The sequence below is a fragment of the Cebus imitator genome, unplaced genomic scaffold (assembly GCF_001604975.1).
Source record: "Cebus imitator isolate Cc_AM_T3 unplaced genomic scaffold, Cebus_imitator-1.0 Scaffold141, whole genome shotgun sequence".
Lineage (NCBI taxonomy): Eukaryota > Metazoa > Chordata > Mammalia > Primates > Cebidae > Cebus > Cebus imitator.
The window spans coordinates 4,371,864-4,385,844 of NW_016107456.1; the positions used below are offsets into that span (position 1 = coordinate 4,371,864).

At 43.2% G+C, this 13,981-nt stretch overlaps 1 protein-coding gene across 13 annotated transcripts in view; it reads left to right on the forward strand.

Moving 5' to 3' along the window:
- PTPRT (protein tyrosine phosphatase receptor type T) overlaps window positions 1–13,981 on the forward strand; it is a 1,128,992-nt gene that overhangs the window by 410,050 nt on the left and 704,961 nt on the right. For all 13 annotated transcript variants that reach the window (XM_037743358.1, XM_037743363.1, XM_017542238.2 and 10 more), the window contains exons 4-5: window positions 5,055–5,136; window positions 13,850–13,965. In XM_037743358.1, coding sequence (XP_037599286.1) covers window positions 5,055–5,136; window positions 13,850–13,965 — 198 coding nt within the window. The remainder of the gene's footprint in view (window positions 1–5,054; window positions 5,137–13,849; window positions 13,966–13,981) is intronic.

A 13,981-nucleotide genomic window follows, 5' to 3' on the forward strand; every position in this document is an offset into this window, starting at 1 on the left:
ATTGCTATATAGGCCCCTGAAATTAAAGACTCACCCAGCTTTGGTTCAACTGGACTTGAAACTCAGTCTCTTTCTCAGGAAATCCTTGGCATCTGGCACTCTGTAGGTTTAGTACCTTCACTCACAATTCAGTGGAGTTTATCACAGTGAGGGGGCCCACTCTACCACCTTGGAATTCTATTCCATCTGCTCCCTTATCCATCCCACTTTTCTCCACTACATTGAATCTTCCTCCTTGTCTTGTACAGGTCTGCTTGTGCTGATAAGGTAAAGAGTGTCTCTCTTAATTTTACCCTAAGCAATCTCTCCCCATGAAAATATATATATTTCTCTTCTTAAGAGGAGTTCTATGTGCCAACATTTTTCTCTTGTCCGAAAAATGTTTGCAGCCCCTTAAAATTTTTGCCATGCAGACTTTCTGCTTGAGGACTATAAAAAGTGATGTTAAAACACCAAGTCTCTTAAACCATGGCCTAACATATCCATACCGTCCTCCAAGTATGAACAAAAACCACGTTTTGGAGGGGTTGAGCATGACTCATCTCGAATCCTCTTTTGGGGAATTGCTTCCTGGCTTTGCACAATTCCCCAGGCATGGGAGAGGTTTTAACCTTTCCATGCGAGCTCCATGTCTTCAACACCTGCACCAGAATGTCTCTAAATGAGGCCCATGGGGCTGGATCATGTACAGTAGACAGTAGGTCCAACATGGCAGCCTTGGAGCTGAAGAGCATCTACAGAGAAGTTGGAATTCTTAGCCTGAGCCCTCTGCTCCAGTCCCTGTACTCAGGGTCTTGGCCTCCATGTATTGCCATGGAATACCACTGGATATGTATGCCCTGTGTGAGTTCCCCATCCCATCCCTATTCCCCTGCCTCCTGAAGACAGGAGGAAAACCCTGCACCAGAGTCGCCTTTAGAGTTCTCTACTCCTCTGGCTCTCCCATTTCTGACTTTCATTCCTCAAGGGCCTTGGTTGAATTTTCTTGAGAGTGTGCTTGGCTCAAAGATAACCATTCTCCCTCTCCTCAGGACATCTGAGCAGCTCTTTCCACCTCCGAGGGTCCTGGCATCACCTCGTCCCCTTGTGGTGTGTGTCCCTAGGAGCTGGAGCTGGCTATCTACTTAGCAGTGCTTCCTGTGGCTAGGAGCCCCACATCGGAAGCATATTGATGGAGTGATCCCATCTCCATCCAAGGTTGTAGGCATCTTCTGGGGTACCTTCTGATCATCCTCAGTGTCGTTTTGCACAATTACATTCATAGATTATTACCGTTTTTCCTTCATCTTTTTGTGAATTACCTGCTGAAGTCATTTGCTACGTTTTAATTTGAATGATTTATTTATTTTTTTGGTGATTCTCAAGAGTCCTTTACATACAAAAAAGGATATTTTTCTATTAGCTGACATAGCTATCAAATATTATTCTCAGCCTCTTTGACTTTTAATTTTGTTTCAGATTTTTGTTAACATACAAAGCATACTTTGACACCGTAGTTATTAAGAAAGCATTGTGTAACTTAAAAAAATATATATATTTATATTTTCATCATTTTCTCCACTTAAGTCTCTAGACTCATGTATTTTTTCTGAATGATGATTTTAGTCCACCTGATTTTTTCATTTTTCTTTTTGGTTAAAATTCTACTTTGATGCTTTCACATTATTTTTGTGACAACTGCTTTCTGTTTATTTGCATTTCTTTATTACGTCATTGTTCAGTTTGTACTTTTTAATGTTATTGAGTCATTCTGTTTTAGGTGTTTATCTTATAGCATACATTTAGACTTTGTTTATTTAGACAGTCGGAGAGTTTTTCTCTGTTTTAACCCATTTATATTTACTGTCACAACAGAAACATTTTTTTCTCACTTTTGTCATTTTTATTACACAGTTTGAATACTTTTGTGCTATTTATTTTTAAATGCATTTACTGTGTATGTTCTATTTGCTTTATCTTTTTTTCTGCGAACTTTGCTTTTGGTTTCCTTTGAATTATTAAAAAATATAATTAGACACATGATTATTTACAGGAGGGCCGTCTGTTTACTTTCTCCTCTGCAGGTTGAGATGGCTAGCACATTAGTTTTGCAAACTTTCCCCTACCACTTGAATAGCTTTGTTTGTGGAGTCTCTCTGAAGGACCCTGCTCTCTTAGTGAACCATTCTTCCAGAGTGGCTGTCATGCTGGAGCACCAGCTCTATGTTCGGTGTGACTGTTATCCCCAAGGACTTCACCTAACTCCCAGGCAGCCACATGTTGTTTCACAATAGATCCTACTACCAAAGAAAGCTGCCTCTTCTCAGCCATCAACATGATCTCCAGTGGTTCCCATTGGTTCTCCACAGTTCATTTGTTATAGCTGTTGGAGCTCCAAGTCCCAATGAGAACACTGATCTCTGAGTCCACCGACCTGGAGTGACCACATAGACCACAAAAAGATGTCACAGGGAAGTTTTCCTGTTGGTCTCATCACTTGCCTTATATTCTATTCATAGACTTGGACTGAGGAGTAAAAGTCAGGAGAGAGAGGATCCTTCTTGGAGGCTGTCAGGTGTTGGAGATGAAAACTGATGGCAGTTTGAATCAGAGCAGTGGTTCTGATGTCTGGCTGTTATTGACCTCCAAAAAATGCCTGCTTCCAATGGTTCATCCTAATAGCAGAGACGGATGACATGGGAAGATTTGAGAATTTCTAATAAGGTAGAATAGAAAGGAAGATGAAGATGCAGGTTGAGGAAAGAGAGGCCCACCAGATACCGAGGTTTCCAGCTTGGGTGACTGAATGGGTCATAGTGCCACTGACCATATTCCATACTTCAGGAAGAATAGCCCATTGGTCAATGTGGGAAAAGATTTGAGGAGGAAGCTGTGCAGATCTGCTGCATTCATATCATTGATGTGGCACCTAGGTAGAAATATAGGTCTGTGAACTGGATACATAAGACAGATGTGTGGGTGAAAGGTCTAGGGTGCAGAGCTGGGCTTGGGGGTTATCAGTACATTGGCAGCTGTTGAAGGGAGAGTGTAAGCAGTGAAAAGATGAGTAAAGGACCCTTACGTTAGAAGGGAGGATGGAGGAGGAGGAATGCATACAGACCTATGGTAGAACACTGCCAGATTTGTGAGAAAAATCACAAGAATAAAGTGTTATCTGAACCTAAATAGAAAAAAAGACCCAGAAATGAAGATTCTGTGAACACGGACAGTTGTAGAAGAATGGTCAAGTTGTGACAATAATCATGGTAAATATTTCCTGAGAATATACTGTGTGCCATACATTGTTCTAAGTAGGGTATTAACTCCCTTAATCTAAAACAATCACCTAATGAGGTAGACACTGTAATTACAGATGCAGAAAATGAGGCACAGAACAGTAACGTAACTTTCCCAACACCACTAACTAGTAAGTGGCACAGCCAGGGCTTGAACCTAGGCACTTGGATCTGTAGTTCAAGCACTGCACAATCTTCCTTCTTCAAGTAAGATAAAGATTGAGAATATCTACTGGATTTGGCAATTAGAAGATTATTAGTATCTTCCGTGTAAGCAGTTTTGTGGGGGGAGTATGGAAAACAGAATCTAGATTATAGTAGATTGAAGTTTTGCAGTGGCAAGTCATGAAGTTTTGGCAGTGAATGAGGACAAAACTACTGAGAATTTTAAGTGTTACTGAAACACAACTAGATGATATTAGAGAAAACCTGCTGCTAAAGGTAGTTTCTAAAGTATAGGAGAAACTGTTGATGTGTGCCAAAATTAGGGATAAAAGGAAGGATTTGGAGATACAGGATAGAGAAAACCAAAAAGAATCAAAAAGCTGGAAAATATAGCCAGAGTCAGGGTCAAGAGCAGTGGTGTTCCTGGTAAAGAGGCAGGGGTTGGTGTGGATGGATATCAGGTCAGCGGGTAAAAAGTTAGAAGTCAGCCCCTCTCTCTGCCTCTTGCCTCTTGAAGATGTGGGTGTCTGCTGGGATGACATGGGTGCCTATTGAAAGGGCGGCAGTTGTGTGAGGTAAAGGAGTGGAGAAGGCAGTTGTGTCATAGGCTTGGCAAAGCTGAAATAAAGGTGCAAAGGAATGGGGGCTTTAGGGGAGACTCGTGTGGAGTATGAAGAGCTCACACAGTAGCCTGGACCTCCTGCATTAATAAGTCAGGGATTAGATAAGAAAAGCAGAGGTCTAGGGTACCATGTGAGCCTGAGGAGCAGATCAAGAGGAGTCAGTTGGGAGAAGGCTGTGGGTAGAGATTGTGCCGGAATATGGGAAAATGGAATTTCCAATTTGCAGAAGGCGAAGAATGAGGTGGGGCTAAAGTGGATTGGAGAAGGCTATTGGAACTAGAGAGGTCAAGCATGTTGGCCGTGTTAACCACACAGACATTCATGTCTCCTTGGTGAAGATAGAGGTTGAGTGATGAGGGAAGGTAAATGCATTACAAAATTTTTATGGAAATAGCAGTTTAGGTGGAAGTCAGAGTGGAGAATTCAGACAACTCATTGCCTTCTATTCCTGGATACCAAGAGGTAGATTGCCACCTATTTTTAAGAGTGTTATTATAAATCCAAATGTAATATGTTCCTTGGGAATGTAGAATCAACTCATGGTAAACCTTTGGCTTATGGTAACTTCCAAGGTAAGCATCTCTCGTACCCTTTATTTAAAAAGTTGGGATATTAGGAAGTAGTTCTCTGTAGAAGAATGGTCAAGTTGTGGCTTGACCCTTAAAGCCGCAATGAGAAAGATGCACAGATTGGAGTCTCCAAGACCTCAGTGTTTGGGTCATTTTTCTCACATCTAAGTGTTATTTCTGAAATCCGTTAAAAAATATTCTGTGCGACTGACTCTTCTTTTGCTAGCCACCAAAGTGTGGCCTTTTTACCTTGTGTTAGAAATCCCAGTCAGTTGCCAGGGTAGTGTACCGTCTTAATAGAAGGTCTCTGTGGTTGCTTCTGATGGGAAGTTGAAACATAAAGGGCTGGGGGCCGGGCCGCTTCCTATGATGAATGCCTACAACCATTTTTGTGAAATTGACTCCCGCCCTGTGTGTTGCAGGTGATATTTGAATCCGTCTCTTTGAAGGGTCATCCTGGCTACATCGCCGTGGACGAGGTCCGGGTCCTTGCTCATCCGTGCAGTAAGTCTGTCCCTTCCTCCCAGTACAGCCTTGATCCACGCCAGACTAGGCAGCATAAAGCCTGCAATCCTCTCCATTCATTCAGCTCACAAACATCTCTCTCTCTCCTATCTCTCTCTCTCTCTCTCTCTTTTTTAATCCTTCAGAAATGCTTACATACTCAAGGCAATCAGTCCTGAATAAATCCATAATTTTGCCGGCCTGTTCAACAGGCAGCACCTCCAGGAATTTGCAGAGAGTGGCAAAACATCTTCTTTTGAATCTCTCTCCATTATTAAGGGAGTCTAAAGTCCTGATTGTTTATTAGTGGGATTCAGACCACTGAAGTGGAAGAATTAGAGGGCTTTGGTTTGAATCTTGTGCAATTGTCTTAAAAAAAAAAAAATAACACCACTAAAACACTGAGCAAATTAGCACACTGTTCACTCACAGGGAAAAGTACCCCAAAGCGATTAATTCTTTCAAAATAATTTTAAATACACTCATCAGCTCCATGCAGGCATAGAGAGAGATTTCTCATAGTGGTTAGTACTTATGGTACAGCGTCAAGAGTCCTCAAAGGCGTGCCACTCCTCCATACCCATCCACTTCTTTGCCATGTTTAGTCTCAGATATTTGAATGTGTTTCAGCAGGGAGATGTGGTTTCTGGCTTTGCTAAATCTCAGAGGCCATAAGTCCTGGGTACAGGTAGTTGAGATGACATCATACCCAGTGACATTTGGTTGGGGAGATTGAAATCAAACTGATTTGCATGGAGATTATGGCAGCCCCTGGGCGGGGTAGCTGAGATGCCGGTCCCACAAGTTTGTCAGTGTTCTGCAGATTGGAGATTCCCAGTAGTTTCTCAGCAGCCATCCAGTTCTAGGTAATGCCCTGTGGGCTCCCTCCACTCCTCCCATATGGCCATGAGTCATGCTTTGGGCTATGGTGCAGTTTTCCATACTTTTCCCTGCGAGTGAAAAGTACCCCAAAGCGATTCATTCTTTTGAAATAATATTAAATACACTCATCAGCTCCATGTAGGCACAGAGAGAGATTTCTCATAGTGGTTAGTGCTTATGGTATAGCATCAAGAGTCCTCAAAGGCGTGCCACTCCTCCATACCCAGCTATGCAGGGTTTATGTAGTAGATATGCATATACATCTCCTTCACTAGGATGAAATATTCCCCTCCCTGTACTCCTGGGAGTCAGCATCAGCTGTTCCACTGGAGAATGATCTTTGGCCTAAGACTGGGCAGCTGTGTTGGGGGATGTCTGTGCTACCTGTGGTCCATTTAACAGCATGCATTCAACCTTGCACCACCTCCAGTTTTGAGGCAGTCTCTCTGAAACCTCCCTTCTGTCTTCCTCAAGCCCTGCCTACATCCTGTCCACTCAGAGTGTGCTTGCCTCTGCCACATCTACCTGTGTTTCTGGTTCTTACCTTGTGCTGGATGTTTGGACTTTTGTCTTTCTAGTGGGTGACAGCTGGATTTTCCCCAGGAAAGATAGCATGGGTGTCTTTACCTGGGCCCTAGAACTTTGTGCTCTAATGGGATTTTGACCTCCATCCTGATGCCCAACCTTGACACCTGTCTCTTACCCTAGCCTCAACTACCTTCAAACCCAGAGTGGTAAAAGCTCTGCCTTACCTCCAAGCACACACCATGGTTTGCTATCACAAGCAAATGTGTCCTTCTCTTTGATAAATCTCCACAGGAGTGGGTTCTCTGGAGGGTACTAGAATAGCTTTCCACCCCCAAAGTCTCATGAATCTTCTTGAAATCCTCCTTTCATTGAGGTGGTTCCTGAAGTTAGGATTCTCCTGACAACCTCATCATCCTCCTGCAGAGGGGGTGTGGATTTCATGGTTATGAAATTGCTGAGAGCCAGTTACCCAGCAAATGGACCATGGGCTGTAACTCAGGAAGACGTGATCCTGGCTTTATTTCCTGCATAATGTGCTTTTGTTGGGCTCAGCCTCAGTGTTGGAGCAGCTTAAGCATAAACTTCCCAGAAACCACATGTGGAGACCCCACAGGAGAGGCTGGAATTGGAAAAAATTTTCATTTAACTATATGGACAGATACTGGCAGTATACATAATACCTGAGGTATATCCACAGCTCATTAATCATGTGGAGTTGAGTAGGGCCTAAAAAAGTCCCTTTCCTAAGGACCAGTGCTTAGTCCATACCTTGCCCAGATTTTATTCATTCTTTCTTTCAGCAAGTGAATTATTGTACATCAGCTGTGTGTTAAGAACTTTCCTAGGCACAACGATAGATACTTCAGTGACTAAAAGAGGTTAGGTCCTTGTTCTCATGGTGTTTGATTAGCAGGAGGGCCAATGGAAAGAAAGGCACTACATCAGTCACTAATATTAATTAACCAAAAATTTCAGATAGTGAAAAGTCCTGTGGATATCCTCAGTGCGAGCTTCTGGGATATGGGCGGGCTTCTTGGATATAGTGGTCAAGGGAGATATCTTTGAAAATGTGATCTGAGCTGATACTCAAATCACAGGAAGGAATTCACCGTATAGTGTTTTGGGGAAGGGATGCTTCAGAAAGAGGAGACAGCGGTTGCAGAGGTCCTGCATGGGGAGTTGTCCTGATGCTGCCAGCATGTCCTGAGCAAAAGGAGCACAGGAGAGAATGGCCGGGCAAATGTGGGACAGAGAAGTCTGAGCCTTGGGCATCATTGTGAGTAGTTTAAATGTTTGTCTAAGTGCAGGGAGGCTCTGTGCACAGAGTGAGGCTGGAGAAGGGTCACATGGGCTGCTCTGTGTTGAAGAACCATAGAGAAGATGTTGGGAGACCTAGGAGGAAGAAAGTTCTGGAGCCGTGCAAGAGGTGGTCGTGGTCAGCATCAGGGTGGTTGAGAGACATCCATTCATCATCCAACAAGTATTTGCTGAACATGGGTTCCATGCCAGGCACCATTCTGGATTTGTGGGAGTGAGACAGATTGACTGTCTTCATGGACTTCTATTGAAGTGAAGGAGACTGAAAACAAAACAAATAATTGTATGATTATATTATTATAATCATATAATTATATATAATTATTTTCCAAGTATATAATATAGAATAGAAATATACATTCTATAAATGCAAATTATATTACATAAATAATTATATATAAATTATAATAGATTAATAATTATATAACATGATTATATAATTGATCTGTTATAATTTACATTTATATATAATATATAAAATTATAATTATATAATGTAATTTTATAATTATATGCACAGACAGTGCACTAGTCTGCTAAAGCTTCCCTAACAAAATGCCGCAGACTTGGTGGCTTAAGCAACTTAAATGTATTTAATTTTCTCACAGTTCTGAAGGCTGGCAGTCCAAGATCAAGGTGTTGGCAGTGATGGTTTCTCCTGAGGCCTCTTTGCAGGTGGCTGGCTTCTTGCTGTGGCCTCACATGGTCGTTCCTCTGTACTCATAGTCCCTTGGCATACCTCTGTGTATTCAAATGTCCCCCTCTTTTGAAAATACTGGTCAGATTGGATTGGATTAGGGCCTTCCCTAAAGGCCTTATTTTAACTTAATTGCCTCTTTAAAGGCCTTACTGCTAAATATAGGAACATTTGAGGTACTGGGGTTTAGGGTCATATATCAAAAGATTAATTTGGAGGAGGCACAGTTCAGCCCATGACAAATGATAAGCAGGATTATGAATAAACATACAGAAAGAGGTGGATAGAGGTGCACAGATTAGAGATCTATTAGGAGGCAGAGCCAACTGGTCTCATTTGATGGACTGGATTAGGAGTCAGGCTTCAGAGACGGCTCACTCCCGGATTTCTAGCTTAAGCAAGGTCTTGTGATCGTGGGAAGGGCAGGCTGCCTTGGGAGAAGCCAACTACGGGCCCCAGAGGCTACTTACAAAGGTTACCTGTCATGCAACTGGATAGTAGCTTCTGAACTCTCCTTAAGACTAAAGGTGGTTTTTCCCAGACCTCCAGTCTTAGAATTAATTAATTAATGACTTTACTTATAGATGGTTAAAAATTTAACTATATTGAAATATATGCATTCAATTCAAAAAAGCCTATGGACACAAAGGCTTTTTAATTCTCCCCTTCTGCCCTCCAATCATATTTGCTATTAACATATGACCAGAGTTTATCAATAAATGATTCCACTAAATATTCCAAAAGTTCCAGGGAGCAAGCGAAGCATTTGCAATTGTATCGTCAGTTGACTGGCACTGAGATTAGGATGGTAGTTAATTGTCTGGAAGCTCCCAAAACGGTAACCAGAAGACAGGCATAATGCTCAAAGGAATTTTTTTTTTTTTTTAACAAACTGAAACCTCTCATCTATATTGTATAGCCCATTTAACATTTTTGTGTTATTCCAAAAGTATTCTAGCCTTAGTTACCCTCCGCAGCTGTTTCTCAGTGCTAGCCATTAGCAGGGCCACTGCATTTATAACTGCGTACGATAAATGTCAGGATGATTTTTCCTCTCCATTTCAAAGTTCCTAGCTTCTAAGTTGACTTTTAGAGTTGTTTAAAACTTTTTTTTCCCCATCACAATCTCGCGGGGCCATGTCCCTGAGCCCACAGAGCAACTGCGACACGTTTCTAATGTGTGTACCGGGGCTTTCTGCACAATTGCCTGGCTTCCTACTGAGCCCTGTCAGGTTTAAAGAGCAGGATAAAGAGCACAATAATATGTCTTCGGATGCTGTACTGACATCTGCAGGAGTCTAAATGTCACCAGCGTCAAGGCATTTTTGCCCCAAATGCACAGCCAGTCTTCTGTTAAGCCCATTCAGTGGCATCCTGTTTGCGGGGAATTGGGTCTCAGTGCGGAGAAAGCAGGAAGTGCTTAGCACCACGAGCTGATGGCTGACCTGGGTGTCAACCGTATTGGCTGAAGGTGGGTGAGTTGAAGTCCATGGAATATAAATTCTCTCCCAGAGCAGCAGATGCTGGGGAAGGTGGCAGTTGAGAGAAGCTGTGGCTGATGAGCAGGCTGTATGGGGACATGGAAAAAGGGGGATCAGAGAGGCCAGGAATGCAGAGAAGAGGACCAAAGGCCCCCCACATAAGCACAATCCCTGGAGAGCGCTGTCTTTAATGAGCCAAAGTTGACCCAGAGCCTCAAGGAGCAGAGACAAGGGTCCTGAGCAAGAAGAGGGTGGTCTAGATCAGCTTCTGTGCTGGGAACTGCCATCAGGGCTCGCCTTCGTGTGATGCCCACTGCATACTGCGTAGAGTTGTGGGGGAGGCCCTGAATTTATGGGGCTGGATCAGGTAAGCCTGGCTAGTGGAATTGTTGCAGATGACTTATATAAGAACAGAGACCACAGATTGATAGAGCCTGCCTGCCCACCTGTTTTGTTAAGTCTGTATTGTGTTTTAACAGCATGTTGAGGTTAGAGTGAGAGATTTCATATAAAGTTTGGATTTCTTATTTGCCTTGAGAAATCAAATGTTTGACACCCCCATATAAAGCGTGCATGCCTGGCCTTCCTCTGCTGAATTGAAGTCGTAGTTGCCCACTTTCAGTGGGACACAGTGTCTCTCTCCAGTTCCCTCCAATCCTCACCACTCCTTAGTGTCTCCCCAGTGCTAAGGCTAGTGGTGGATACCAGTTGTTGTTGTCCTTGCAACATTGCTTCTCTTATGTAAAGACATCTTTATGTTTCTTAACTCTCTATCAAAAGTGAGAAAATAAAAGATGGGCCAAGGAGGTAGTATTTTTTGTTTTGTTTTGTTTTACAGCTGAACGATGTTATTAATTTACATAACTGGCTCTTGTAGGTGCATGCGTTCAGTATCTCTGCTGTAAATTGCCAGTGTTTCCGTAGAATATTCACACTAAGGATCATTAAACATCTCAACTCTCTACCACTGAACCTAGAAGGGAGGGAAGAAGGGAAATTGAAAATGAAAGAATCAAGGCAAAAGTTCTATTGCTGAGAAGGAGGAAGTGGAGAGGAGTCAGAGGCAGGCACGCTGGGGACGTTGATGCAGAGAAGATTCATTGCTAATTGTACACATCCCAGAGGTTAAACCATTTTGTTGAATCGTAAGGGAAGGGCATTTCTTTGTAAAAACAAACACAGAGTTTCCCGGCATTGGAGCTAAGACTCTGCACTCCCTCCCCACCTGGGGTTGATGCGTTCACTCCCCCTTTAAACCTGTGGCATGGACGAACTTACAAGGTTCACTCTATTCCCACTTCAATCCAAAAATAACTTCACAAAATTACACAGGAGAGCCAAAAGAAAACAATTTCAGACAATCAAAGCAGCGTGACATTTGTCAAGTTGACTAGATGGAGGAATTTTCGACTCTGAGAAGCCCATAGAAGTGGTTTTCCCTGGGCCTTGGGTCCTTGACAGCCTTCCAGCATGGCGGCTCAAAGGTAGCAAGAGGGATCTTGGAGCTGCTCTTCATTAGTTTAAAACTTGAGCAAAAGCACATTGGGAAAGTGGGGATACTGCCCACTTCCTGGATTATTCTTTGAAGTTTCAGTGAGATGCTATGTGTAAAGTTCTTCGAGCAGTGCCAGACTCATCATAAGTGATCAATGAACTCTTCACTGAGCCAGGCCACTTCTGAAGCACCAACTCCACCCTGCCCAGTGTTCTCCCAATAAGTCTGCCTAATTGCTCTGAGATTCTTGGCTTTTGCTGAGCTTTACAGGTGATGACACAGATTAGTAGACAAAATAGTTCAAATCAAGGAAAAATAGCTAGGAAAGGGGTCATATGTAATAAACTATTTGGGAGCATTGAGAGGGACCTGAACCATCAGCACAGCCCTGTCTGGGAGCCCCTTCTGCAGACCCTAGAGTCTGTCTGGAGACACCATCCTTATTCCCAGTGTCCAGTAGGCAAGGGAGCATAGCTGCATGTTAAATGCTGAGTTGGGGGCTAAAGTGGACCTGGATTGAATTGTGTTTCTGTCTTTCACTAGAGCTAGGTAGCTTTGGGTATATTAAACTTGTTGAGCCTTGATTTCTGCCTAACAGGTAAATCATAATAGTGTCTGTTTTATAGGAATGTCATGAAGTTAGATTAGATAGAATATGCAAAGCATTTCTCATAGTACCCGGCACTGTAGGAGCTCTCAGTAAATGGCATTATTGTTACTATTTGTCTCTCTGTGTATTTGACTCCCTCTAGAAAGATGGCCAAAATCAGCTGGGTATGGTGGCTTACACCTGTAATCCCAGCACTTTGGGAGGCTGAGGCAGGCAGATCACGAGGTCGAGAGATCGAGACCATCCTGGTCAACATAGTGAAATTCCATCCCTACTAAAAATACAAAAATTAGCTGGGTGTGGTGGCGCACATCTGCAGTCCCAGCTACTTGGGAGGCTAAGGCAGGAGAATCACTTGAATCCAGGAGGTGGAGGTTGCAGTGAGCTGGGACAGTGCCACTGCACTCCAGCCTAGTGACAGAGTGAGACGCTGTCTCAAAAAAAAAAAAAAAAAGAAAGATGGCCAAACCCTCCTGTTAAACCTCCTTGAGCCTCTCCTAATTCCCCGTTTGTTTCCACCCCAGGGGTGATACCAGTTCATCACCGATTCGATTGATGGCATGGAGATCCTTCATTGTGCCTCAGTGAAGAAACTAATTCTTCTAGATATAAGCTATCAGCTTATGGAGAGCTATTATTGACGTTATTATTTCTAGAGTGCAGGTGGGTGAGGACCCTTCTCCACAAAAAAACGGAAAGAGATGAACCCACGTTATCCAATATAAAACATAGACTTAACCCTAAGATTGTCTGCTCACACACACTGTGATTTTCATTTGAAAGATCTTTTCCCTGTTATATCCAGTCCCTGGAATCAATGCTCCCCACTCATGCTCAGAAAGCACATCGCAGAGTAAGACTCTGGCGTCTTGTGACATTGGGCACATTTCTAGAGTTCTCTCTGCCTCAGTTCATTCACTGTGAAGTAGAGAAAATACCACTACTGACTGCATTGGGTTAAGTGAGTTCCTGCATAGAGACATTGTATGTGGTGTTGATCACATAGCAAGTGCTAAGAATGACAGCTACTAGTGCTTTCCTTCTCTTTCCTTCCTCCTCCACTCTGTCTTTCTCATCATCTTCCTCATTAGCATTATCACCAAGGCCAAGTGTGCAGGTCTCAGCACAAAGGTGCTTCACATCAGCTCTCTCTCTTTGCTTGTACAGGCTACAGGGAAGCATCACCTATGGTGAATATCTACACCCCTCCCCGCCCCCAGTTTTTCTTCTTTCTAATGTTCGGTGTCACAGTTTCACCTTTTGTGCAATGCCAGTCCCAGAAGCCATGATTAATTTGGGTGTATTCTAGGCATGTTTGTGCCAATTTCACAGAGCAGTATTGCATAGCAGCTAGTAATAGGATACAGAGTTCTAAATTCACGTCCTGGTTCCCTCACCCTCTGGATGTGTGACTGTGTCCAGTGATGATGTAACCCTTCAGAGCCTTAACTTTCTGATGTGTGAAGTGGAAATACTGCCCATTTCATGTATTTTTGCGAGGTTTCAGTGAGATACTATACGTAAAGTTCTTCAAACAGTGCCAGACTCATAATGAATGACTAATGAACTCTTCACTGAGCTGGGCCACTTCTCAAACACCAGTTCCACCCTGCCCGGTGCCCATTCTGAGCTGCCATCCACCAGTAGGGAAGTGGTGCAGGCTGTTGAGTCTCGTTCTCATGTGTTCTTTGGTTTCTCTCTTAGGAAAAGCACCTCATTTTCTGAGACTCCAAAATGTGGAGGTGAATGTGGGGCAGAATGCCACATTTCAGTGCATTGCCGGTGGAAAGTGGTCTCAGCATGACAAGCTTTGGCTCCAGGTAAGCATGAGAGAAG